This window comes from Peromyscus eremicus, chromosome 1 (assembly GCF_949786415.1).
Source record: "Peromyscus eremicus chromosome 1, PerEre_H2_v1, whole genome shotgun sequence".
Classification (NCBI taxonomy): domain Eukaryota; kingdom Metazoa; phylum Chordata; class Mammalia; order Rodentia; family Cricetidae; genus Peromyscus; species Peromyscus eremicus.
Genome location: NC_081416.1, coordinates 156949437 through 156977391, shown reverse-complemented (window position 1 = coordinate 156977391; position 27955 = coordinate 156949437). Strand labels below are relative to the sequence as shown.

At 47.0% G+C, this 27955-nt stretch overlaps 1 protein-coding gene across 5 annotated transcripts; it reads left to right on the top strand.

Annotated features, from left to right (window-relative positions):
- Positions 1 to 428: 428 nt before the first annotated feature.
- Fam187b (family with sequence similarity 187 member B) lies at positions 429 to 18564 on the top strand. Of its 5 annotated transcripts, none has more exons than XM_059275830.1 (2): positions 429 to 1175; positions 18051 to 18564. In XM_059275830.1, the coding sequence occupies exons 1-2, from the start codon at positions 463 to 465 to the stop codon at positions 18421 to 18423; spliced, it is 1086 nt and encodes a 361-aa protein (XP_059131813.1). In that variant the 5' UTR covers positions 429 to 462; the 3' UTR covers positions 18424 to 18564. The 5 variants fall into 5 exon arrangements, with proteins under 5 accessions (XP_059131813.1, XP_059131805.1, XP_059131822.1 ...); XM_059275822.1 differs by lacking the exon at positions 429 to 1175 and adding an exon at positions 8540 to 9300; XM_059275839.1 differs by lacking the exon at positions 429 to 1175 and adding an exon at positions 8543 to 9001 and having other exon boundaries at positions 18051 to 18443.
- The last annotated feature ends 9391 nt before the right edge of the window (positions 18565 to 27955 follow it).

Genomic DNA, 27955 nt, shown 5'->3' with positions numbered 1-27955 from the left:
ACGTGGGAACTGTGGGGGATGTTTGGATTCAAAGAACACTACTATCTTCATGTCCTGGACATGTAATGGTGAATAACTTGCCTTTTGAGTTCATTCTATCTACTTCCTGGGGATAACTTACACACACATATTTCATTCAGTTTTTATTTTATATTCATGTGTCTGCCTGCACGTATGTCTGTGTCCACAGGAGCCAGAAGAGGGCATCAGATACTCTGTGATTGGAATCACAGACAGGTGTGGGCTGCCATGTAGGTGCTGGGAATCAATCCCAGGTCCTCTGGAAGAGCAATCAGTGCTCTTTAACTGTTGAGCATCTCTCCAGCCCACGTTTTATAGATTTGATATGTATTTCTGAAAACTCGCTGGACTGTGGTTCACAGGGCTAAACATTCCAGTTCTATGGGTGATGTCACAGTACCCAAGAAGGTTCTAAAGTTCCTTCTGTACTCTTACTCAGCCATGCTGGCCACTCTGTGGCTGGTTATTCTTTCTCTTCCCATGCTGTGGGCCCAGAAACTAATCAACTGTCCCTACAAGAATGTGTGCCAGTACGCCCTGCTCTCGGGCAATGACGTGATCCTGGGGTGTAACCACCACAAAGCACTATGGTATTTCCGTTCATCCTTGGAGGACAAACTGTCCATGCTCAACTCCATGTCTAATGTGAAGATACTGCCTGGGAGCAACCTGCAGTTATCCAGCCCTCAGCCCTTCCAGACGGGGCTCTACCGCTGCCTAGACAGTCACATGACCCGGGTGGTGGAGTATGAGATTGACTTTCAGGATATAGCTCTGCTGCACATTACACACAAAGACCTGGGCCAAAAGCCCATGGGAAACAAGACCATGAACCTAGGAGGCGAGGTACTCGTTTTTACCCGCTGGGATCCTTGGCAAGACTGTAACCGTTGCGAAAAGCCTGGTGAGCGCAAACGTCTAGGCTACTGCTATGTGGAGGAGCCCCTAGGAAAATCCATGCCCTGCTGGCTCTACCTGAGAGGGGAGAAGGTGACCCACAACCGCCTGCAGCCTGAACTCCAGCTACAAGCCTGCCAGGTGCCCTGTGATGTCGCCACAGAAATCAACCAGCCGTACTTCGTCTTTGACACTCATCAGCTGGACAAAACCACCAACTATGAGTGGCTCAGCTGTCCTTTGGCTTCCATCTACAGGTAACCAGAACAGGGCCAACAGCCCTTCTCTTGGCCTCCATCAGTGCTGGTCTCTGGGGGCTTACTGCTGCTAGAGGTCTCCATCCAGTAGACAAACGCTTCCTCCACACCCAGAAGCCTTCACGGTCAGTGGGAGCCTAGAGTCACTGGTTTGCTTAGGTATTTCCACACCAGAAATCTCCTCTGAACTGGGATCTGGCCAAGAGAGTCGGGGGAAGGTGGTGACTGAGCAAAGACCTATTCCCTGCCCACACAGGCAGCCTGGAGCCGGAGACTCAGGCCCAGGCTTATCAGTGTAAACGTGGATGTGGGTCCTGTCTGCTGAATGGACCCTGATGAATATGGTTTGCCCTTCTTTCCTTGTACCAATGCCAGGTGTTTTAGACCTTTCTCTTTCGTTTTCTTTTTTTGAGACAAGGTCTCACTGTACAGCCCTGGCTAGCCTGGAACTTGCTATAGACTCAGGTGGGCTTTAAACTCACAAGAGATCTCGCTGGCTCTGCCTCCTGAATATAGGCATGAAAAGCATGCAGCACCACACCTGGAACACATTTGTTTCTTCCTCTGTCAATATTTTATGTAAGTAGGCAAAGGGTCATGATATGACGTAATAATTATCAGACAAAGAAGTATCAACAGCTGTATATTGCATGCAAAAACTACTGGTAAAAACAGATTTATCAGGACAGCCAGACCTATGTAGTGAGACCCTATCTCAAAAAAGTAAGCAAGTAAATAAAAGCCAAAAACAAACAAGCAAAACAAAACAGACAAATAACCAAAATCAGAGACTTAGAGAACTTTCTGGAAGACAGCTTATTGGACATTCCCTGGTGACTGTCCTTGGTTATTACAACTGAGGAGGATAATGTGGTTCCTTTTAATTGCTTTTTATTTTTTAAATCCTCGTAAGACTCACAGTTACTTTTTTATGTAAGATTTATTTTTATTTTATGTGCATGTATTTATGTGCACTCCATGTGTGTAGTGCTCACAGAGGCCAATGGATTGCCTGGAACTGGAGATACAGAGGTGATGGCCCTTCATGTGGGGCCTGGGAATCGAACTTGGGGCCTCTGGAAGAGCAGCTAATGTTTTTAATGGCTCAGCTACTTCTCTAGCCCTTAAATCGGTGGTTCTCAACCTTCCTAACGCTGCGACCCTTTAATACAATTCCTCATGTTGTGGTGACCCCCAATCATAAAATTACTTTTGTTGTTACTTCATAACTGTAATTTTGCTATTGAGTGGTGTCTAAGTTCCTAAGACCATTGGAAATACGTGTTTCCCTATGGTCGTGACCCACAGGTTGAGAACCATGCCCTAAATGGTTCCTCTAAAATGAAAATGTCGATTTCAGGCATGTGAAGGTCATTGGAAGGTCCCTCTCCACTTGGCTTCCTGGGTCAGGGTCTGTTGTTAATCTTGGTCTTTCCCAGTGGGTACTTGTTTTGTGGCTTGCATTTTTTCCTCCTTTTCATTCTGTCAGACTGGTGGTTTAAAATGAGGAATTTGGCGGGGGGGGGGGGGGGCTGGAGAGATGGCTCAGAGGTTAAGAGCACTGGCTGCTCTTCTAGAGGTCCTGAGTTCAATTCCCAGCAACCACATGGTGGCTCACAACCATCTGTAATGAGATCTGGTGCCCTCTTCTGGCATGCAGGCGTACATGCGGGCAGAACATCGTATACATAATAAATAAATAAATCTTTAAAAAAAAAAAACAAAACACTTGATCACCAGTTGGTGGCACCATTTGGACAAGGTCCAGGGAGGAGCGGCCTTGCTGGAGGAAGTCCATCATTGGAGGCAGGCTTTGAGAGGTTAAGGCCTCACTCCACTTCCCCTTCCTTCTCTGCTTTGGAATGGGGTTGGAAATCTGATCTCTCAGCTTCCTGCTCCCATTGGCATGCCCCCTGCTTGCTGTTAAGCCTCCCTCCATGGTAGTCAGCCCTCTAGGACCGCAAGCCCTAATGCACTCTTCATTCTGTAAGATGACTTGGTCACAGTGTTGCATCACAGCAACATAAAAGTACCTGACACAGCTTGATTCTGGGGGCCAGATCCACATTTGCTGTTTTGTTCCAGAGGGAGACAGTTGATTGTGGAACACGTGGTAGCAGGCAGGGAAGGCATGTTAGCAGGAGCAGGAGGCTGGCTGGTCACACTGAATACTGTGTGGGGATACAGTCCGTCATGAAAGTGCAGATGTGGTGTGGTTGGCTCCGTGGTGGCTGGATCCCCTCACCTCATATCTTGGGACAAGAAGCGGACAGCAGCTGGTTGTAACATATTTGGAAGCATTTGTTGGTAACTGTTTCTGGGCGTGTGTGTGTGTGTGTGTGTGTGTGTGTGTGTGTGTGTGTACATAAATTTTATATTACTGAGTTAACTTCTTTAGTTGCAAATATAAAACTGTTGCTTTTTTCTTGTGATAGTGTTGTCTAATTTTTTTTCCCCACAAATTTACCCATCAAACATCAAGAAGTTTTGGCTTTAGCCTCTTCCAGTGATTTGAATGAGAATTACCCCTATAGGCTCATAGATTTGAATGTCAGTTTACCAGGGAGTGGCACTATTTGAAAGGACTAGGAAGTGTGGCCTTGTTGGAGGAAGTGTGTCACCAGGGGGCAGGGTGGGCTCTAAGGTTCTCAAAAGCCCAAGCCAAGCCCAGAGTCTCTCTCTCTCTTCCTGCTGCCTGTGGATGCAGATGTAGAACTCTCAGCTTCTTCTCCAGCACCATGCCTGCACGCTGCCATGCTCCCTGCCATGATGATAATGCACTGAACCTCTGAACTGTCAGCCAGCCCCAATTAAATGTCTTCCTTTTTAAGAGTTGCCATGGTCATGGTGTCTCTTCACAGCGATAGAACACTGACTAAGACACCTGTATATAGCTGTAGTATGTTTTCATTTTTATTTTATTTTTTTTTGTGGCTAGCCCACTCAAGGCTTTGAGCATTCTAGAACACTCTACCACCAAGCTATATCATTCCCAGCTCTTGGTCTTTTGAGGCAGGGTTTCATTAGCCTAGACTTGCCTTGAAGTCAGTGTCTTCCTACTTCTGCCTCCTAAGTACTGGAATTATAGGCACACCCCACCATTTTTAATTCCATTCATTATCTTTTTATGTCTATAGGAGCAGTTCTATTATTTTAAGTTAATCCCAGCATTTGGGAGGCAGAAGCAGGTAGATCTCTGTGACTTTGAGGACAGCCTGGTCTACAAAGAGAGTCCAGGCCAGCTAGGGCTACACAGTGAGACCCTGTCTCAAAAAAACAAACTAAGATCTTCAAGATGGCTCAGTGGGTAGAAGTGCTTGCCACCAAATCCGATGACCTGAGTTTGGTCCCCAGAACACACATGGTGGAGAAAGAGAAATGACTTTGACACACTGTCACCATGCTACATGTGAGCCTGCAATCATACTCATGCTAGTGCAGGTACACCCAATGTTGTCTTAACATTCTCCTCCGAGACTGACACATCCCACCCTGCAGGAAAGCTCCTTAAGCAGGAAGGCAAACAATTCAAAATGGCTTCCAGAAGTCCCGAAACTGAACACATTCACTAGGCCCCTCCCTGCCAGAGTTACAGAGAAGGTTCTGAGACCACACCAGCTGCCTGGAAGAAGCAGAAGTGAGCTGAGCTGCCTGAAGAGGTACCGAGGCACGGGGAGAGGACACTCTCCACGCTGTTGAGCGGCCTGCAGACTGCAGTGGGCTCCAGGCTCCCAGCTGTGTGAGCTGTCACCCACGCTGGGGTGGGCTTTGGTGATGCAGCTCTCTGTGAGTCATTTCTGCTCCTGTAAGCAATCCCAATAAAACTCACTGGTTCACCAAGTTGAACTTCAATGGTGTCCGTACCTTGGACACGGACTCCCTATCTGGGATGAGTAGACGTGTGTGTGTGTGTGTGTGTGTGTGTGTGTGTGTGTGTGTGTGTGTATAGCAACATCCCAGGAAAAGATTTGTCACTCAACACACACATACACATAAGTAAATAAATGTAATCAACAGCAGAAACTAAAGTAACCAAACCACTCCCCCGCAAAAGAAATCAGGTCGTTTTAAACAAAAATCTCCATAAAAGCTCAGTTCTGTGTGGACTAGCTGAGGACATTCAAATGGCCAGAGCTGTTTCCTTTAGGAGCAATTACTCCACGTTCATCTTTCTAGCAACTTTCTAAAATGTAATTGCCGTGACGGCCAGGGATGGTAACATGTGACCTTGTGTGATATGAAGGCGGCAGAAGCCTCGCTTCTTTATTCAGAGTGACGTCTTCATTTGCTAGTCACCAAACATCTGTGCAGTGGATGGACCATAGAAAATCATGCCTTGTCAGGTGTTTTGTGTGGGGGTGTTGGTTGAAGAAAGGGGGTCACTCCAAGATGAATTTTAGGCTCTCTGACAGCAGGGAGAAAGTTTCTGTGAACTGAATCTCGAACAGCTGTTCCACGGCTTATTTATTGATGATTACACAAAAGTAGCTTTTCTGGGTAAAACAAGTTCCTCATCCCAAAGCTCCTGGTCTAATCTACATGTTTTTCTGAGGGAAAACACCACACCTCTGCCACTTCAGTCCTTCTCATGTACTGTTTGCAGTGCCCAATAATTCAAGCTATCCAGGTGTGCCAGGATAGTCCTGTGACCAAAGCCACGCCAAGGCTGCACAGCTCCTTCAGAAAAGCAACTCTACAGGTAACAGAAACAATCACTGTTTTCCACAGTGATTTCCTCCAGGTCTAAGTCCTTCTAGAAAACAACCATTCATTCTGATGTTTACCCGAGATACAGTGAAAAACAACTATTTTGTTCTAATGTTTACTCTAGATACAATGACTCTACTGGAGTTTCACCACAATGCCTGAATCACCTCAAGTTTCCTGTCTGAAAAAAGCGCTTAGGGGCCGGGCGGTGGTGGCGCACGCCTTTAATCCCAGCACTGGGGAGGCAGAGCCAGGCGGATCTCTGTGAGTTCGAGGCCAGCCTGGTCTACCAAGTGAGTTCCAGGAAAAGGCACAAAGCTACACAGAGAAACCCTGTCTCGAAAAACAAACAAACAAACAAACAAAAAAACAAAACAAAACAAAACAACAACAACAAAAAAGCACTTAGGGAAAGATTTGGGGCGGAAGAAACTGTGACCAATATGTATTAATTTAAGATCAATTGAATTTTGCAGATATCTTGAGGGAAGAGTTAGGGACCAATCTGTCCAAAGGTCCTGAAGCCAGGATGCCTCTGCTTGGCTGGAATGCTCCAGAAGACAGGACAGAAGTTAACATGAATGGGGTGGCCAGAGAGGTATGGAAATCAGAACAAGGACCAGCAAGGATTTGGCCTATCCTCAGGGTTAAGAAGTGTGTCAGGGGGCTGAAGAGATGGCTCGGTGGTTAAAAGCACTGGTTCTGTGACTCCAGGCAATCCTGCGCCCTCTTCTGGCTTCCTTGGGTTTAAGGCACACATGTGGTACACAGACACACATGCAGGTAAACACCTATACACATAACATTCAAAATTATTTTTCAGGGATTGGGGCTGGAGAGGTGGCTCAGTGGTTAACAACACTGGCTACAAAAATGCCCTCCCTCCCCTCACCCTTGCCACCTGTGGCAGGTGAGAGAGCTGGCCCTGCCCCTCACCAGCTGCAGCCCTGCCCCTCACCAGCTGCAGCACACAGCACGCAGGAGAGTGGGCACGGCAACTCTCCTGGCAGCACACTAGAGCTGACCCTGTTGTTTAGGGGCGCAGGTGAGCGGGCCTGTGGGCGTGAGAGCAGGAGAGCTGCCCCTGCCCTCTCCCTCATATGCCATGGGCTGGCAAGGGTAAGGGACATATGTCCTCCCCGTCTCACCCCTTCCCACCTGTGACAGGCAGGGGAGCGGCCTCCGGGGCATGAGAAGGGAAGAACTGGCCCCGCCCCTCACCAAGTGCAGCGATCTGGAGAGTGCGCCCTGTGCTTCACCACCGCAAAAACACAGCTGGCCACGGTGATAGGAGTAGGGATGAGCTGGACCTGAGGGCGTGAGAGAGAGCAGGAGGGCTGGCTCTTCTCCCCGCTGTCTGCTGCACTGGGTGAGTTGCTGGGGCAGTGCTGGAGAGCTCCCCCTGGTGGTAAAGATGAGGGAAAGCTGGCGGTCTCACTAACCCAGCTAACCACCCAGGCCCAGAACCAGGACTGTGAGATACCCCACCCAACATCCACCTCATCTGTGAAATGCTGGAGCATGTGAAGGGGCCAGACCTGCAGATCCAAAGCTCCAGGATCTCCATGACACAAGACAACAACAGGATATCCAAGAGGAGTCCCAGTGAGGGCCCAGTATCCATAGTGCAGCAGAAGCCAGCGACCTCGAACCAGACCGATGACTCATTGCAAAGAACACTCACAAGTAAAGATGTATGGACTAAAGGGTAAACTGTGTGGCTCACTGGGCCACACTACAGCTTCCACGCTGAGATATTTTGTTGTTGTTTTGGTTTGGTTTTTGGCTTTACTTTTAAATTTTGATTTTTGGGGGAGGTTGCAAGGGCAAAGGGTAGAAGTGAGGGGACAGGGAGATGAATGGGATTGGGATGCATAATGTGAAATTCACAAAGAAAAAAAGTTACAAAAAAAAAAAAAAGAGCACTGGCTGCTTTTCCAGAGGGTCTGAGTTCAATTCCCAGCACCCACACGGAGGCTCACAACTGTCTGTAACTCTAGTTCCAGTGGACCTGACACCTCTTCTGCTCTCCAGGATCCTGTACACACACACACACACACACACACACACACACACACACGGACACAAAAACTCACACAAACACACATACATAAACATGAAAATAAAATTATTTTTAAAAAGTAGAGTGTGGAGCTGGGCGGTGGTGGCACACGCCTTTAATCCCAGCACTTGGGAGGCAGAGTCAGGTGGATCTCTGGGAGTTCGAGGCCAGCCTGGTCTACAGAGTGAGATCCAGGACAGGCACCAAAACAACATGGAGAAACCCTGTCTCGAAACAACAACATCAACAAAAGTAGAGTGTGGTGGTGCACACCTTTAATCCCATCATCAGGAGGCAGAGGCAGGCAGATCTCTGTGAGTTCAAGGCCAGCCTGGGCTACAGAGTTCCAAGGAAGTCAGGGCTGCACAGTGGGACAATGTGTTTGGGACATAGTCTACACATGCAGGAACAGTATGTTGTGTGTGACACCAGTGCTACTGCCTAGACTTGAAAATCCCCTCTTGGGAACGCAGATGACAGAGAAAGACCCTGACTAGACAAATGACGTCCCAACTTGTCACAAAGGGAGGTGGTGGCATATAGCCTCTTTGTTCACCCCCCTGCTCGACTGAGACTTGAGTTCATGAATGACCTCACAATGTCCAGGCTGGTGGCCAGTGCACAGCCACCTTCCCAGTCCACCATGCTTACCATCCTGTGGATACTGCTCAGCTTTGTGCTCCCCGTGTTGGGGCTCCACCTTCCTGTCAGCTGTCCCCGGGCCAAGGAATGTCAGCTGGCCCTCCTTTCCAGCAACGATGCTCTCTTGGAATGTAGCATCTCCAAGGCGCACTGGTTCTTCTTTGGGCTGGACACAGGTGACAAGCCCATTAGCCTCTCCATTATTTCCAATACAAAGCAGAATCCAGACGGTAGTCTCCTTATCAAGAACCCATCGCCCTTCAACACAGGCCTCTACGAATGCCGGGACAAGAATGGAAACCAAGTGACTGGGTATAAGATTGATTTCCAGGATATCAAAAGGCTGCATGTCACCCACATAGACCTGGGTCAGAAGCCCCTGGCAAACGCGACACTGAACCTGGGCCACAGAGAGGTACTGTACACCCGGTGGGAACCTTGGCAGAAATGCAACAGCTGTAAGAGCCAAGGCGAGCGCAAACGCCTGGGTTACTGCTATGTTAAGGAGCCTCTGGAGGAGCCCATACCCTGTGGGTTCTACTTGGGAGAGACAAAGAGATATTATGACCGAGTAAAGCCTGAGATGCAGGTGGAAAACTGCCACGAGATGTGCCAAGGCCCTCAGACGAGTGGGGACTATGTCATCTTCGATAACTTCAGGCTCACGGAGTCAGATTCTACACAGCTCACCTGTCCCTTTGCGTCCATCTACAGGTGACGAGACCCTTTCACCGGCTCTGCCCCTGGTCCCTTGTCCCAGGGTTCTTCATGGTGAATCTGTGCCGGGTAGTAGGTGCGTCTTGGTAGGTCAGCCCCATTGGTAGTCATCAGGAGTCAGTGAGAGCATGGGAGGAAGCCAAGGATGCTGGAACACACCTCTCTGAAACATACAGCAAGAGTATGTGTACAAAAGTATACTGATTGTAGGGGAAGATTTTTTTAACCTCCTTAAGAGTCTCACACTCTTTAATTTCTCTATTGTTTGAAATGATAAGATTCTCCAAAGATTCAGGGGACCGTGCTGCTCGCTGATTGCACGGCTTTAAAGACATCATTAAAGTTTTTTCTGGAATGTGAATCCCATCGATGCATGTCGTGGTGACCTATGGAAGAGCAGGCTCCCGTCAGCTTTTGCTCCTCATTGAGTTCTTCCGGTTAAGTCTGTTAAGTTGGACTTTCCCTCTTAACTCTGGTAGTTTATTCACCCAGCTTGTTAGATTCACATAGAGGAATCTTCAGGATTAATTGTTAAAATCATTTTTAATGCAGCATTACTCATGAGATAGTTCATGGTTGTATGTGAGTGAAGATTGTGAATATTTCGAAGGCAATGTGAATGTTTTAAACTTAGTATTGTTTCCTCTTCTTTTTAATTATATGCTATAACTATTAAGCTTTTTATTAAACCAAATAAAGTCATAGTACTCAACATGAAGAAAAGCAATCTCACAATTCTATAAAATTATGTTAAAATATGCTTGAAATGACAAAGAAAAAATTTTTTTTGTTTTGTTTTTTCCAGACAAGGTTTCTCTGTGTAGTTTTGGTGCCTGTCCTGGATCTCCCTCTGTAGACCAGGCTGGCCTCGAACTCCCAGAGCTCTGCCTGGCTCTGCCTCCCGAGTGCTGGGATTAAAGGTGTGTGCCACCACCGCTGGTGACAAAGGAAAATTTTTATTATTTATTAATGTGCTTTTGTGATGTTTAAATATTCAGAATTAGTGGCAATACTTAAAGTAAGTGTGTGTGTGTGTGTGTGTGTGTGTGTGTGTGTGTGTGTGTGTGCTTTGTCAGAGTACAGTGTTACAGGGCTGACCAAAAGGCATTGAAAGCTGAGTCAGGGATGGTGGTGCACACCTCTGATCCTAGCTCTGGGGATGTCCATTCAGGCAGATCTCTCAGTTCGAGGCCATCCTGATCTACATATCAAGTCCTAAGCCAGCTAGGGCTACACAGTGAGACCCTGTATCAAAAAAGGAGGAGGAATTGAAAGCTACTTTAGACTGATAAAGGATGCATGACTCAGCTGCTACCTTTATAGATGACTTCCTGTCTATCAGTATTCGCAGCTCCTTTGTATTTGAGAATGATCAGAAAGAGGCCCAAGTTCATGTAATCCCAGAAACCCCTTCTTTATTTTTTTAGAGATGTATTTTTATTTTAGGTGTTGAGTGCTTGGCCTGCATCCATGTGTGTGCACCATGTGGGTGCAGTGTGCCCTTGGGGCCAGAAGAGGGCGTCAGCCCATGCTTTTAACCACTGAGCCATTTTGCCAGCCTGGACAAAACCATAATTAGAAAGTTCCCTGAGTCCAAGATGTACACCAGGTGTTTCTTATTTCTCCCTAACTTGGGTCTTTTGCTTCCAACCTTTTTATCACACATTTGACTTTCATTCCTCAGGTATAGAGCAAAGGGCTGAGCGAGGGCATCATTACAGGGTAGAGCAGGAGGAAGGATTTCCTGAAATTCTTTGTGAACTTGTTTTGCGGTTGAGTGTAGACAGACATTCTATAGCCCCGGAGAATAAACCACAGCCATCAGGAGAGATCACGAGTCTCAAAGGCTTTCCCCGTGTCTTCTGCAGGTCATTCTTCTCAGCACACCCTTAACAATGCAGGCATAAGAGATCAAACCAAGTCCCAGGGGTGTGACCCACAGAAGACAGTAACCACGGAGAGTTCATTTTCTAGGAAGGTTGTGTCCACACAAGCAATTTTAAGCAGGCTTCTCACACACAAAATCATCCACCCTGGGATGGCTACAGAGAGGCAATTGGAAGATCAAGGTGGTCTGAACTATAGACTCCACAAAACCACAGATCTGAGCCACTGCCAGAGGACCTTTTGGGTGCATGATGACCCCATAATGCAGAGGTTGGGAAATAGCTTCAAAGCAGTCACAGTGTCAGCAACACACACACACACACACACACACACACACACACACACACACACACTCTGTGGAACTCAGTCCTAAAGTCACACAGAAGCGTGGCTAATTTTCTTCTCCTGCCTTTTGAGATTCCAGAGCATCTGCAGGAAGGTGCTTGGAGTAAAATGGAGGTCCAGGAAGGAGAGATTGAAGGGGAAGAAAGATGTGGGTGTATGGAGTTTGAGGTTCAGGAATAAGACTAGTGTAATTGCTATGGTCCCCATCAGTGTCAGAATGTAGATGACAGAAATGGTTGGGAGAATCATCTCCAGCTAGGTCAGAAAAGCCCATAAGATAAAACCTTCTGGGTTGCTGATATTGATTCTTGTCATTGTTTTTTGTTGACTTTAGTTTACAAGTCATAGCCTCTTTTTTTTTTTGGTTTTTCGAGACAGGATTTCTCTGTGTAGCTTTGCGCCTTTTCTGGAACTCACTTGGTAGCCCAGACTGGCCTCGAACTCACAGAGATCCTCCTGGCTCTGCCTCCCGAGTGCTGGGATTAAAGGCGTGCGCCACCACCGCCCGGCACAAGTCATAGCCTCTTATTGAGGGAAGTCAGGGCAGGAACCATGGAGGAATGCTGCTTGCTGGCTCACGGGTCCATGCTCAGCTAGCTTTCTAATTCAACCTAGGAGCACATACCTAGGGGATAGTGGACTAGACCCTCTTACATCAATCAAGACAATCCCCTACCGACGTATCTGAGAGCCAATCTAATCTGGGCAGTCCCTCCCAGGTGATTCTAAGCTGTGTCAAATGAACAATTAGAGCTAACTAGGACAGGACTCCACTCTAGGTTTGAGCTATTTGATTGATACTTGAACTGATAAGATCAGAGAAGGCTGGGAAGGTGCCTCAGCCCCTAAGGAAGTATTCCGTGGAGACCTTCTCCCACCTCCAACCTGGTTCTTGTCCTACCCTCCTCCAGGAATGGAGTGGACAGAGAGGGAAGGAGACTGACCGAGGAACTTGGTCAGTCTTAAAGGGAGAAAACAGTGTGGCAGTCTTGGTAGCAACGGAGGCTGAGAAACGTTCTAGTGCTCAGCAGTTTACAGTTCCTAGGTCTCAGAGCACGGCACTGCTGGTCTCAGAAGCAGTGGGTCTTGGAGGATGGAAAGAAACGAAGGCACAAATTCATTTCTGTGGCACAAAGGAGTCTGGGGGTCTTGGAGTCTGAGGCAGGGGACAGTCTGTCTCTCTGCCTGCGGCTGCTGCCGGAGTCCTGGAGTGAGCTCCCCGCCTCGTGTGCAGGGAGCCTCCCAAGAGGCTTGGAGAAAATCTTCCTCCTCCTCTTCTGTTGACTCCTGTAGTCATTCTGTTCATGAGATTTCAGGGAGTCTGATTTTTGTTGTTTTGTTTGCTTGGATTTTTTGTTTGTTTTTTTAGGTTTGTCATATATAGCCTTTAATTATGAAGAAGCATGTTCCTCCCAGTCCTACCTTTTCTTTTCAAGAAATTTTGATCCCCCTCTTCCCTCCTCCCACCTCTCCAGCCTTCCCTCCACCAACCTATCCCCCATTCCCTCCTCCAAGAAGGTAAGGCCTCCCATGGGGAGTCAGCAGAGCCTGGTACATTCAGTAGAGGCAGGTCCAAGACTCTCCCCCTGTATCAAGGCGGTGCAAGGTGTCCCACCATCGGCAGTGGACTCCAAAAAGCCAGCTCATGTACCAGGGATGGAACTGATCCTATTGCCAGGAGGCCCCTTAAGCAGATCAAGCTACACAACTATCTCACTTATGCAGAGAGCCTAGTCCAGTCCTGTGGCGGCTCCACAGGTGTTGGTCTAAAGTTCATGAGTGCCCACTAGTTTGGTTTCGTTGTCTCTGTAGTTTTCCCCATCATGATCTTGATGCCTTTGTTCATAGAATCCCTCTTCTCTCTTCAACTGGACTCCTGGAGCTTGGCCTGGTGCTTGGCTGTGGATCTCTGCATCTGCTTGCATCAGTCACTGGATGAAGGCTCTATGATGACAGTTAGGGTATTCACCAATCTGATTACTGGGTAGGCCAGCTCAGGCACCCTCTCCACTATTGCTAGTAGTCTAAGCTGAGTTCATCCTTGTGGATTCCTGGGAATTTCCCTAGCACCAGGTTTCTCCCTATCCCCATGATGTCTCCCTCTATCATGGTATCTCTTTCATTGCTCTCCCACTCCACCCCTGTTCCAGCTCGACCATCTCGTCCCCTTATGTTCTCATCCCCCATCCCCTACCTTCCATTGCCTACCCCTTATCCCCAGTTTACTCATGGAGCTCTCATCTATTTCCCCTTCCCATGTGTTTTTCTTTGGGTCTTCCTTGTTAGCTAGCTTCTCTGGAGCTGTGAGTTATAGTCTGGTTATCTTTTGCTTTACATCCAGTATCCACTTATGAGTGGGTACATACCATGTTTGTCTTTCTGACTCTGAGTTACCTCACTCAGGATGATATTTTCTAGTTCGATCCATTTGCCTGCAAATGTCATGATGTCGTTGTTTTTACTGCTGCATAGTACTCAATTGTGCATATGTACCACATTTTCTTAATCCATTCTTCAGTTGACGGGCATCTAGGTTATTTCCAGGTTCTGGCTATTATGAATAATGCTGCTATGAACATAGTGAGCATGTATCTTTGTGGTATGATTGAGCATTCCTTGGGTATATGCCCAAGAGTGATATAGTTGGGTCTTGAGGAAGATTGATTCCCAATTTTCTGAGAAACTGCCATACTGAATTCCACAGTGGTTGTACAAGTTTGCACTCCCACCAACAGTGGAGGAGTGTTCCCCTTGCTCCACTGTTTCTCTGTGTAGCCCCGGCTGTCTTGGAAGTTGCACTGTAGACCAGGCTGGCCTCAAACTCAGAGAGATCCACCTGCCTCTGCCTCCCAAGTGCTGAGATTAAAGGCGTGCACCACCACCACCTGGAGTCTGATTTTATAGAGGTGCCAGGGCACCAGCTGGGTCCTGATTGGCTGAGTGTGCCTATGCAAATAAGGTGAAAATAGGACCAATCAGGGTAGAGGTATCAAACCTGGTTGGGGAAGGAAGAACACAGGGCCCAGCAAAAGTTTCTAAAGTTCCGAGTCAGGTCTGCTCTGGGCTTGGTCTCTACAGAGGTGGGGACAGTTGTCCACATGACAGTGATCTCACACACACACACACACACACACACACACACACACACACACACACACGGGCTGCCTGCTCAGCCTCTGGCTGCAGTTAAGCTTGGGAGGGAGGTCTCTTAGCAGAGGTGATGTTTTTCTCCTGCCTATGCCGCTGCTGTGAGCAATCCACGCTCTCTGCCGGCTGCTTTGCCCTCAGGGCTCGAGCCTGCCTCGCTGTTGGAAGGCTCCATCCTGGGGGCCCACCTACCCATGACAGTAACATGACCGCTGGATTAGTGTGAGGACCTGAGATCAGATCCCCAACACCCACCAGGCATGACAGCGTGCACCTGCAACTCCAGCCCTGGAAGCTGGGAGGGCAGAGATAGGGGATACTGGCTAGCCAGCCTCGCAGACTTGAGAGACCCTATCTCAAGGAAAAAAGGTAAGGGAGCTGGAGAAGTGGCTCAGTGGTAAAGAGTGCTTACTGTTCTCTCAGAGGACCTGGGTTTGATTCCTAGCAGCACTGTCTGGTGGCTCTTACAACTGCCTGTCACCCTAGCTCCAGAGGGACCTGCTCTCCAGGCTCCTGCACTCTGCATGCTGTGCATACACAGACACGCATGCACACACACAGACACATACACATGATGGCTTAGCCGTCTAGTTCCCAGCACCCATATGGCTGCCCACAACTGTTTGCCCAGAACAGACGATCTCTTCTAGCATCTGTGGAAACTAGGCACATGTGGTGCACACACACAGATGGAGGTAAAACACTCATACGCATAAAAAATAATAAATAAAGCCTTAAAAAAATAAAGGTAGAGACATGGACCCCTGGCCTCCATGTGCACGTCTGTACATATATACATGTACACGCACTTCTGTACATGTACGCATACATGCACACATACACGAACACACATGTAACGGTTGGGTACAAATTAAATGAATGTGCTTTGCTTTATGAGATGAGCATGAACTGTTGGAGGACAAAGTGAATTGTTAATTAGGTATGAAGGGTCCCTCCCCCTTCCCGAGAGCCCAAGTGTTGAAGGGTCGCTTACCAGCTGACAGGGTTTCCGGAAGGGATTGGATCCCGAGATGAACTCCTCGACAGAGTCATAATTTAATGGCACTGTAAGAGATGGTAGAAGAAGTGGGGTCTACCCTGAGGAAGTAGGTCAGTGGGGTATGCCCGAGAAAGACAGACTTGTGTCTACCTCCTTCCCATTTCTGTTTCTTGGCTTCCATGATGTAAATAGCCTCCTGGACTACCTGCTCTGTCCGTCATGATATCCTGTCTCGCCTCAGGCCCAAAGCAATGAATCTGGCCAATCTTGAGAAAACTCCAAAACCACGGGCCAAATGTTTCTCTCTCCCTTCATGTGTTTTTTCCGGTGTCGTCCCCTGATTAGAAATCTGGCCAACACAGGAGTTGTATTCGCGCACAGCATGAAGTACCACCGACTGGGGGTGGCTTAAGACAATAGAACTGGGGGCTGGAGGGATGGCTCAGCGGTTAAGAGCACTGGCTGCTCTTCTAGAGGTCCTGAGTTCAATTCCCAACATCCACATGGTGGCTCATGACCATCTATAATAGGATCTGATGCCCTCTTCTGGCCTGCGGATATACATGCAGAGCACTCATACATAAAATATTAATAAATAAACATAAAATAAAAAAGACAGCAGAACTGGCTGGATGTGGTAGTGCATGCCTTTATCCCAGCACTGGGAGGCTGAGGCAGGTAGATCCCTATGAGTTCCAGGTTAGCCAAGGCTAGTGAGACCTCATCTCAACAACAACAACAATTCTCCACTACTTCAGAGCCTGGAAGTCAGAAGCAAGCTGTCAGGAGGCTGCCTTTCCTCTCAGGTTCTGGGTAACGTCCATCCCTGATATTTCCAGCTACTGTGGGAACTAGAGACCCTCTGATGTTCCCGGACTGGAAGCTTCATTCCCCACCCCCACCTCCACCATTTCTTGGCCTTCATCCAGGGTATCTTTATCTGTCTTGGCTCCAAAAGGTCACCAGACACGTTGGACCTCCAGGCCACTCTACCCCAATATGATGTCATTGTAATACATTGACAATAAGCCAGTTTCCAAGTACGGGTTGCATTCTGAAATTCTGGGAAATGCATAGATTTCAGGTGGACACTATCCAACTCAAGACTAGCCTGGGCCTCGTGGACTAATTGTGATGTTTGAGAGGGCTGCCGGCCACAGCATCTTGTCTGGCAAAAGTGTCATGTTCTACAGAGGCCCTGTTACAACACTGTCTGCTCAGGATCCCCTCTGTCTTCTAGTCTCATTGGACATGAAAACCCGACTCACTCATTTGCTCAGTAACGTTCTAGGCACCCAGGAAACAGTGACGAACATAGCCTCCTCCTGCCTGCTCAGAAAAATTAACTATATTTTTATTTCAGGACAAATAAGACAACAAGACATTTTAAAATAATGAGCCGGGCGGTGGTGGCGCAGGCCTTTAATCCCAGCCCTCGGGAGGCTGAGGCAGGTGGATCTCTGTGAGTTCGAGGCCAGCCTGGTCTACAGAGGTAGTACAGGACAGGCTCCAAAGCTACAGAGAAACCCTGTCTCGAAAAACAAACAAACAAAAAATAATAAATAAAAATGAGTCCTCTTTTTGAGAATTGGGGTTCTCTCTATGTAGCCCAGGTTAGCCTCAAACTTGCCATCCTCCTGCTTCAGTCTTCTGAGTGCTGGATCCCTGGTGTGTATCATCACATCTAGCTTGAAATGCAGTATTTTAAACATTGCTAAGAGCTGATGGCAGGTGGGGAGGATTAAAATTCTAAGTGGGGAACCAATCAGGGAGAGGCCCTTCTGAGAACTGGTCACTCTGGCCAAGACAGGAGGAGATGAGACTGCCCTGTGCTTTGAGCAACAGTGTTCCAGGTGGAGGCCACAGCAAAGACGGAGGCTGAGAAAGCCTAACACACCCGTGTGGCTGGGCATTATTTTTTTTTTTTTTAAAGATTTATTTATTTATTATGTATACAACATGTATGCCTGCACACCAGAAGAGGGCATCAGATCTCATTACAGATGGTTGTGAGCCACCATGTGGTTGCTGGGAATTGAACTCAGGACCTCTGGAAGAGCAGTCAGTGCTCTTAACCTCTGAGCCATCTCTCCAGCCCTGGGCATTATTTTTAAGAGGAGGGGTACCGTATTCCAAATTCTTTCAAATTACCTCGAGGCAGGTGTCGCCACTATAGCCCTGTGGTCAGATGAGGAAATGGATACTCGAGAAGTTAGTGGCCTTGGCTCAGGCTACCCAGCCAGCCAGAGGTAGAGGTCTAGAAGCTTCCCAAGCCACACCTCCCAGCACCCCTCGGTGACTTTTACAGTGCTCCGTGGCCCGTTCCCTCCAGGCCCCCGAAGTCTGACCCTATGCTTCTCCCATTCAGGCCTGTGCGCTGGGAAACCAACGGCACCGCTCTGACTTGGCGGCAGCAGCTCTCGGGCGAGGACCTCAGCAGCTTCATGGACCTGTACAGCGGTGGCCGGCAGCTGCAGATCTTCCAGCCAGCCATTTACAGATGTTTTGTGCAACAGGAACTGATAGCCCAGTTCAACCCCATAACCTCCGTGGATCTGCTGGAGGCTGAGAGTCAATCCAAAGGCCCAGGGCAGCGGCAGTTCGGCAAGGCAGACTCTGTTCTCAGGGGCCTGCAGCTGGTGCTGCTGATGGTCTTGGTACTGGTTGTGGGGGGGCTTCTCTGTAAGGTGGTCTTCCGTCCCATCCAAGGCAAGAAGAATCAGGTCCTCCTGGTGAAATAAACTGAGCCTTCTGGACCCAAGGCGACCTGGTCCCTCTCCACTGTCTCTTCCTTAGCTCTAGCCATCCGTGGCAGCCTCACACTAGCCCCCGGAGGTGTGTGAGCCAACATAGACCTAGATTAAAATCTAATGGCCACGACACGCCTTGTTCTGTGCCTACTTGGTAAATCTATTGGTCATCCCATTGCACAGATAGGGAAACTGAGGTGAGACTGTCTTGTCATTGAAGAACTGGGACTCTGGGGTTCCTCGGAGGGAGGGGAGGAGGGGACCTTCTCAGGGTGTATGGTGTGACTCTCTCTGGGGAGGTGGGAACAAGCATCTCTCCATCCCAGATTGGACACTAATGACAGACTGAAGAAATTAATCCATCCAAGCCTGGTTTGGTGCACTAGTGAGTTTATTGGGGTTCCTTACAGGAGAACGAATGAGGGGGTGCTTACATGAGTGAGAGTGACTGTAGATAAATTTCTAAACCGTCTTATTAAATAAAAAACATGGAGCCAGGTATAAGGATGAAAGCCTTAAAAATCAGGGAAATAGTGATAGCCACCAACCTTACCTCTCCAGCTCTACAGCTTCCAAAAGGGAGTGACTTCCTGTCTACCTGCGCCTTTATTGCCTTGCTGTTCTGCCCTCTCATTAGCTCTTAGCCCAGCTACCTCACTTCCTCCTCATTGCCTGTCTGTACAGACCTCCAGGTCTCTATGGTTGATACAGGGATTAAAGGGCATGTGTCACCATGCTTGGCTCTGTTCCCTAGTGTGTCCTTGAACACACAGAGACTCTGTCTGCCACGTGATCAGATTAAGGATGTGTGCTACCACTGCCTGACTTTTGTGTTTGCTTAATGGCTTGCTCTTTCCTCTGATCTCCAGACAAACTTTATTAACATACAAATATCACCACATTTCAGCACAAATAAAATATCATGACATTTCCCCTTTTTTGTCTAATAAAAATAAAAAAGTTATAACTAATACAAGAAAACTATATATAATAAGTACAATAACTATATACAATATATACAAGCAATAAATACATCAACAATGTCTAGTCCATTTGCATTTGACAAATTCAGAAAAAAATATTCCATTATCTATCCTATTTTGGTAAATCCAAAATATACCTAATTCACTTTCTATCCTAATTTGTATTACCAACAGAAAACTATGATGTCTTTCAGACTTATACACTTAACACCTCTTAATGTGTTTCTTTTCTGAAATTTCTTAACAAGGAAAACTGTAACTACAACTACCTAATCTTTAACTCCCTCAGAGACCCAAGAGGGAAATAATATTACCTAGTAAAACAGGAAGTGCAAACAAGTGACTTCCAAAAAAATGTGAGTTGACAAAAACAGCTAGCTGCCTGGACAGTCATCTGAGGTTTCTCTGCAATATTGGGGCATCATCTTCAGCCTATAGGCCTAGAGTATCTGACAGACTCATTTGTGAAGTAGGATGTACACAAGGCCTACAGCTTGACCTCACATTCAATGTGAGTATTCCCTGTACCAGATAAACTTGAATTCTGCCAATGTCCTGTCATGATTCAGGATTTTAAATTCTGAGAATTGCTGGTGTTTTTGGAATTCGGCTGCCTTATTCTTCTTGCTTGTGGGTAGCTTCATATCAATTTTGATGGTATCCACAGCTTATCTTCTCCTGTAGAAACAAAAGCAAAACCTCATCCCCAACTTAACACATATCCTGGTTTCCATTCTGAGGTCAGCACATCTTTAAAGTATATAGGCTGATTTAATTCTGTAGTTTTTTTCTATTATCCAGTGTCTCTCCACAGCTGCTGTTCCTTTCTCATTAGCATTGAGAAAATTCAAAGTTAGTAGAGTATTATGTAATCTATTTCTGGGGGGGTTTGTTACCCTTTTCTGTTTATTTAGCATATCCTTTAGAGTTCTGTTTGATTTTTCTATAACTGCTCAGCCTGTAGGAGTATGTGGCATACCTGTAATATGCTTTATATTGTAATAAGCAAAACATTGTTTCATTTTAACAGAGACATATGCTGGAGCATTGTCAGTTTTAATTTGTGCAGGTATACCCATGATGGCCATAACTTCTAGCAAATGTGTGATTACAGAATCAGCTTTTTCAGAACCCAAAGTAGTTGCCCATTAAAATCTTGAATAAGTATCAATGGTATGGTGTACATATTTCAGTTTTCCAAATTCTGCAAAGTGAAACACATCCATCTGCCAGATTTTATTCCTCTGAGTACCCTTTGGGTTACATCCTGCTGGTAATGGCGTTTGATTGTAAAAGGAACAAGTAGGACATTTCCTTACAATTTCCTTGGCTTGTTGACAGTTATGGAAAAATCCTTTTTTAAACCTTTACTATTGACATGATGTTTTTTTATGAAATTGAGGCCTCCAGCACCTTTCCTATCAATAATTTATTAATCTCATCATTACCTTGTGCTAGAGGGCCTGGCAGACCCATATGGGATCGGATGTGAGTTATATATAAAGGATGACTCCTTTTCCTGATTGTATCTTGTAACTGAATAAATAGTGAAGTTAATTCTGACTCATCAGGGATAAATTCTGCAGTCTCAATATGTAATACTTCTCTTTTAGCATACTGAGAGTCAGTTACTATGTTGAGAGATTCTGAAAAATCCATTAATACCAACAGAATAGCATACAATTCCAATTTTTGAACTGAATTATAAGGACTTTGAACCATTTTACTTAAATTTTCTGATTTGTAACCTGCCTTTCCTTGTTTGTTTGTTTGTATAAAATGTACGAGCTCCAGATATGGGTGTTTCCCGTACAATATGAGGCAAAATCCAATCAGCTCTCTTTATAAGATCAATTCTATTGCTTTTGGGATATTTGCTGTTAATCTCTCCCAAAAAATTACTTCAAGCTCTTTGCCAAGGTTCACTTTCTGACAATTATTTGTCAATTTCCTCCTTAGTTAAAGGTATGACAATTTCTGCTGGGTCTACTCCTGCTAATTGACCAAATCTCAAATTTTCTTTTAAAATCAAGTCAGAGATCTTTTCCACATAAGTTTTTAATTTTTTACTCTGTTTATTTGGTAGAAATATCCATTCCAGTATAATATCTTCCCTTTGCATTAAAATTCCTGTAGGAGAATGCCTAGAGGGTAAAATAACCAAAATTCAATCAAGCTTTGGCTCCACATGATCCACATGTCCTTCCTGTACTTCCTTTTCCACCAAGGCCAGTTCTCTCTCAGCTTCAGCTGATAATTCTCTTGGACTATTTAGGTCCTTGTCACCTTCTAAGGTTTTGAACATATTACTCAGTTCATCATTTTTTACCCCAACAATAGTTCATAGATGGGAAATGTCTCTGAATAATCTTTGAAAGTCATTAAGAGTCTGTAATTGATCTCTCCTAATTTGCACCTTTTGGGGTCTAATTTTTTTGTAGACCTACTTTATATCCTAAATAATTAATAGAATCTCCTCTTTGTATCTTTTCAGAAGCAATTTGTAATCCCTAACAGGCAAAATTTTCTTTACTTCTTCAAACATTCTTTCTAATGTATCTGCATTTGAGTCAGCTAGTAAAATATTATCCATGTAATGATAAATTATAGATTTAGGAAATTGTTTACATATTACTTCCAATGGCTGTTGTACAAAATATTGACACAGGGTTGGGCTATTCAAAATTCCCTGTGGGAGAACCCTCCATTGATATCTCTTAACCAGTTGAGAATTATTATAAGTAGGCACTGTGAAGGCAAATCTTTCTGTCTTTTTCTTGTAAGGGTATTGAAAAGAATCAGTCTTTGAGAGAGAGAGAGAGAGAGAGAGAGAGAGAGAGAGAGAGAGACCCATAAGCAGTCCAGCCACGCACAGCTATGGCCTCTTGCAGCTGTGGCCCAGGGCAGCTCCGGCTGAGTGTAGCCTGGATTGCTTGTAGCTCTGGCTGAGCCTGGGGGCTTGTAAGCTCCGGCCAAGCCGGGGACCTGTAACCCCTGGCCTGTAAGGCAACCAGTGTTTTTTTTTTAATGAATTCTTGCCATGTGGGTGCCAATTGTAGACAAATTTCTAAACGGTCTTATTAAATAAAAAACATGGAGCCAGGTATAGGGATGAAAGCCTTAGAGATCAGGGAAATAGTGAGAGCCGCCAACTTTACCTCTCCAGCTCTGCAGCTACCAAAAGGTCCAGCATGGATGATGTCACTCATGAGGCCCAGCATAGGTGATGTCATTAGACCTGGCATAGGTGATGTCATCAGGCTCAGCACAGGTGATGTCATCAGGCCCAGCACAAGTGATGTCGTACATGAAAGCTGCTTTCTTAAACTTTCTGTACAACTTGTAGACAGCTCCACCAGAGCATCCTCTTCCCCCAGAGAACGGCTACTGCTTGTGCAGCCATGGGGAGGCTCTTGTGACTCATGGAACTTTCCAAGCTTCCTGAGCCTTGTATATCCTCTCTGCTTCCTGAGTCTTTTGGGCCTCCCTTTCCCCCTCCCAAAAGGAACATGTCAACCAGAAAGGAGTATTAATAGCTTCACAACAGGGTGTCTCTATTGTCTTGTATTTCATGGCCTCTTCATCAACCCTCTCTCCCAAGGGTAAGATGGAGGACACACATGGGCATCTCCCAGGGACCACAGGTCTGCACTGGTCCCCTGATGCCTTTCCCTGCTTGTCCCTCAGGACATCTTCCTCTATTGTGCCACAGCCTCAGACTCAGTCACATCTGCCTGCATCCCCTTGGCTTAAACATGTTATTGTTCCAGGCTCTTGTGGTGAGGGGAGAGCCCTCCAGTGCTGCACCAGGACATGATACTGGGCCCTGCTCAGCTGATCAGCAGGAACAGCTGGGCCTGGTTGTTCCCAGAAACTACACACACAATTTAGCAGAACATCAGAGCAAGACATGAAATATTAATGCCTCTTAAGACTCATTGCCCTAAATTTGCACGGTGAAGTCCTGACAGGGCATACAGGAAGGGCTCCCAGGGCAGCACGTGGGCCCAGGAAAATGGGGTAGAGCTCCCCCCATGTGCCACACACCAAAGGCTTCAGGTTATACCCGAGATGTAAAGGTTCCTGCAGAATGAGAGAAGGTTCCCCTAGAGTCAGTTAAGACTGGCTGGGAGGCAGAAGCTGAGCATAACAATGATTAAAAATAGTCAATATTTTCAGCCCTCCTCATGTGTCAAAATGCAGACTTTCCATAAACATTGTGTCCCCACAAGCCACCACCATTAGCCTCCTTTTGTTTCATAGCTGGAAACAGTAAGCACAGAAGGTCCAAGCAACTGGCCTGAGGTCACACAGTGAGCTTGGGGGGGAGGGCAGGTGATGGGTCATTCAAAAGAGATCTCGGGGACTGGGGAGATGGCTCAGTGGGTAAGAACGTAAGGAACTGGGCTGGTCTCATATTAAAAACAAAGGTGTGTGTGGCCATTGTGTACCGATAGCCACAGAGTGGGGCTCAGGGTAGACAGGAGGGGTCTTGGGGTTTGCTGGATGCCATCTCATCTCCTGGTTCAGTGAGAGACCTTGTCTCTAGGGAATGAGGCAGAGAATGAGAGTGATAGAGAAGGACACGCAGTGTCCCATGCACATGGGCACACACATCTGTACACACAGACACTGCGCAAAGACACACATACACCTGCACATACACACCTGTACACACACACACCTGTACACACACCTGTACACACACACACCTGCATATACACCTGCACACACATACACACCTGCACACACACAAACCTACACACACACTTGCACACACATACCTGCACATACACACCTGTACACACACAAACCAGTACACAAACCTGTACACACATACAAACCTGTACACACACCTGCACACACATCTGCACACACACACACCTGTACACACACCTGCGCCTGCACACACACAGACTGTAGCACCCTCCCCAGCAGGGACCCCCAGGTGTCCTCCACCTGCAGCAGCCCCCACTGTGGAAGCTGGAGAAGGAACAATGCCAAACAGCTGAAGCCTCTTCATTGAGTCAGTGGCCAGTCTACACAGCATTGAAGGTTCAAAACCAACTTGGATGGTCTTGGCACCCTAGTGTGACCGCTGTGACTTCCCACCTCCTGGTGCCCACATCTTTGTGTGGTTTTCCACTCGAATGTGGACCAGACATGATGGTGGATCTTGATGGTCAACTTGAGGGATTTGGGGTCACCTAGGAGACACACCTCTGTGTGTGTCTGTGAAGGGGTTTCCAGGGACCAACTGTGGGTGGTTGCCCTTCCATGGCTTGGATTCCCAGATGAAGTGAAAGGGGAAGGCAAGCCGAGCACCAGCATCCATCTCCCTCGTGACCAGCTGCTGCATCTTTCCTGAAGTTGCTTTTGTTAGGCGTGTGTCACAGAGGTGAGGGGAGTGGACCTGGACCTGGGACCTTGCTTCTCAGAAAATAAATATATTTATGTATATGGGTGTTTGTCTGTACGTATGTCCGCATACAAAAGAGGGCACTGGATCCCATGGGACTAGAGTTAAAGGTAGTTGTGATCCACCATGTATGTGCTTGGATTCGAACCCACATCCTCCGGAAGAGAACCAAGTGCATGGAACTACTGAGCTGTCTCTCTGACCCCTTGCTTCTGACTATCTGACAAAGGTATCAGGCCATCATTGCCATGGTTTTGTGACATTGCACAATTCTGTCTCAGACTTTTACAGTCTGATGGCCTGATGCCATATACAGCCACTGTGGGTTTCAATCTGTGCCCCCAAAGAGTCACCTGGTGAAGCCGGGCCCCCAGCCTGTGGCACTGTTGGGAGACAGAGGAACCTTTAGAAGGGTAGAGGGTGTGTCCTGGAAGGGGATGTTGGTGCTTCCCATCTCTTTTTGCTTCCCAGCGGCTACGAGATGAGCAGCTTCGTGTGGCCTGGCCGTACTCCCTCGCCACTGGCCCAGAAGCAGCCGAACAGACCAACCTGGCATGGAGGCCTCTGGAACTGTTAGCCAAATAAATCTTCTCTCCCGATAAGTTCATTATCTCGGACATTTTGTCACAGTGATGGAAAGCCAGCTCTCATCAGCTGTGGGACAACTGTGGGAACTCCTGCAAGTGTCCTCTGGGACCTGACCATGGCCTCCAGTTGACAGCAGGATCCGGAGCCCTTAGTCATGCAGCCAGCAAGAATGAGCTGCCAATAACACTGAGTCTTCCAACCACATAGATGCTTTTAGAACAGTCACTGGGGCCTCTCCGAGGTCTCCCTGGGCCTCTACCTCCCCATCATAGGATGAGGTGGCAATTTCTGACTGCCTTATGGTGCAGAAGGCCATGAACCAGCCCTGGCAGACAAGCTGTGGGAAGGAATAACACAAGACACTTTCAGACTACAACTAATTTCCAGAGAAAGAGAGAGAGAGAGAGAGAGAGAGAGAGAGAGAGAGAGAGAGAGAGGTGGGTGGGTCCATGAATCTCCTAGGAGATTTTAGCCAATCAAGTTGATAATCAAGATTGCCTGTCATAGATTGGCTCTCCTGAACTTGACAGGGCTTTCTCATCTGGAAGCTGGCTTTCCAAAAGTCAGACTACATGCTGTTCCCTGAGTTTTCAGTGTGGTCTCTCCAGCAGGGGAACCCAGACTTGTCCACAAGGTGGTGGCACGGATCCAAGAAAGCAAAGAAAGGTTACAAGGCCACATGGGGGTGGGGGTATGGATGGGGTGGGGTGGGGGGGCTAACACAGTGCCTCCAGTGTGCGGCCTGGGACTGAAGTTCAGGGTTTTGGAAAGTGCCTGATGTGAGAAATGACAGTCCTCACTTCATAATAAGAGTATTAGAGACTCAGAGAAGAGAAAGGGAAGCAGTTTTATTCACTACTATAGAAGGCATCATTCTAGAATGGCAGGTGTGATGATTGAGCACAAAGTACAGTGAATAAGCCCTCCCCTGGGAGCCTTGCTCCCCATTCAGGGTAACCAGGAGGGTAGAATCTTACACCAGCTCTTTCTGCTTCCCCATAGCTCACGTTTGTCTTTTTTCTCAACAAAAAGCCATGCATGGCTTCTTTGCTACACTTTATATCCTGTTTACTTATGAAAGATTTATTTCGTATTATTTTTGTGTGTGCACGTGTCTGTGTGAGGGTGTGTGCCTGTGAGTGCAAGCACCCGCAGAGGCCAGAGGGATTGGATCTCTATGGAGTTAGAGTTACCCGGCTTGAGTACTGGGAAGCTAACTCAGATCCTTTGCAGTGTGGGCTCACAATGGCTGAGTCATCTTTCCAGTATCAGGTTTATTTTATTTTATATTTTAATTATCTTTTGAGAGTCTTTTCTTTTTCTGAGACAGGGTCTTACTATGTAGCCCTAACTCAATGTGTAGACCAGACTGGTCTTGAACTCACACACTGCCTCTGCCTCCCCAGTGCTGGGATTGAGGGTGTGTGCCACCACCACACCCTTTTGATGTATTTAATGTTTATCAGTGTGTGTCTGTGCACCATGTACATGTAGTTCTCAAAGAGGCCAGAATTGATCCCCTGGAACTGGAATTACAGATGATTATTATTGATCATATGGATGCTGGGAATCAAACCCAGGTCCTCTGCAAGAGAAGCCAGTGTTCTTAATCACTGAGCCATTTCTCCAGCTCCACTATTTTATTTTAAACTTTTTTTGAGACAGTGTTTCTCTGTGTAGCCCTGGCTGTCCTAGAACTCACTCTGTAGCCCAGGCTGGCCTCAAACTTGTAGAGATCCATCCATCTGCCTCTGAGTGCTGGGATTAAAGGTGTGTGCCACCACCCCTGAAGATTTATCTATTTTTAAGTGTATGTGTGTGTAGCTTTATGAGTTTATGTGCACCGAGTGCATGCAGTGCCCTCAGAGGCCATAAGAAGGCATTAATTCCCCTGGAAAAGGAATTACAGGTAGTTGTAAGCAACTCCATGTGGGTACTGGGAATCAAACTCAGGTTCTCTGTGAGAGCAGAACCTGCTCTTAGCTGTTGGGAATTTTTCCAGTTCTATGTTTATTTTAAAGTTTATCAGACGCATGATCCAGGTGTTTGGTTGGAACGTCTGGCTTGCCACTGCATGATCCAGAAAGCCCCACCCAGAGAATCTCTGAACAGAGGGAAGGCACCAAAAAGCCCATTTCTGCATTCTTGGCGGTTACTGCAGCTCCTCCCCTGAAGTTGCCAGCTGCCAAATCCCTGCCTAAGCGCTCAGCTTTTGACCATACTTGGGCACAAACCCAGCTTGTGGCAGACACGCCATCACCCCTCACCTACAGGCTATATAACTTCCCTGTGTTAGTTCAGGCGCGTGACTTCTCCTGCCTTAATCTCAGGGACTGGAGAACTCACCTGGGAGTTGCTTTGCTCAAATAAACCTGTTCTTTCACTTTTTCCGTTCGGCTTGATCTGGCTTACTGCATTAGTGGAGAAACCTATTATTGGGCTACAAAAATACCTATTAGTAGGCAAGCTTCACTGTACTTTTCTATTCTCAACTTCTAGTTTGCATGGTGTGTGTGTGTGTGTGTGTGTGTGT

Excerpts from the sequence above, each read along its gene's own strand:
- Fam187b (XM_059275822.1), top strand. The coding sequence starts at position 8,543 with ATGTCCAGGCTGGTGGCCAGTGCACAGCCACCTTCCCAGTCCACCATG. Across the intron at positions 9,301-18,050 it reads CCCTTTGCGTCCATCTACAG|GCCTGTGCGCTGGGAAACCA; the intron begins GTGACGAGACCC and ends TCTCCCATTCAG.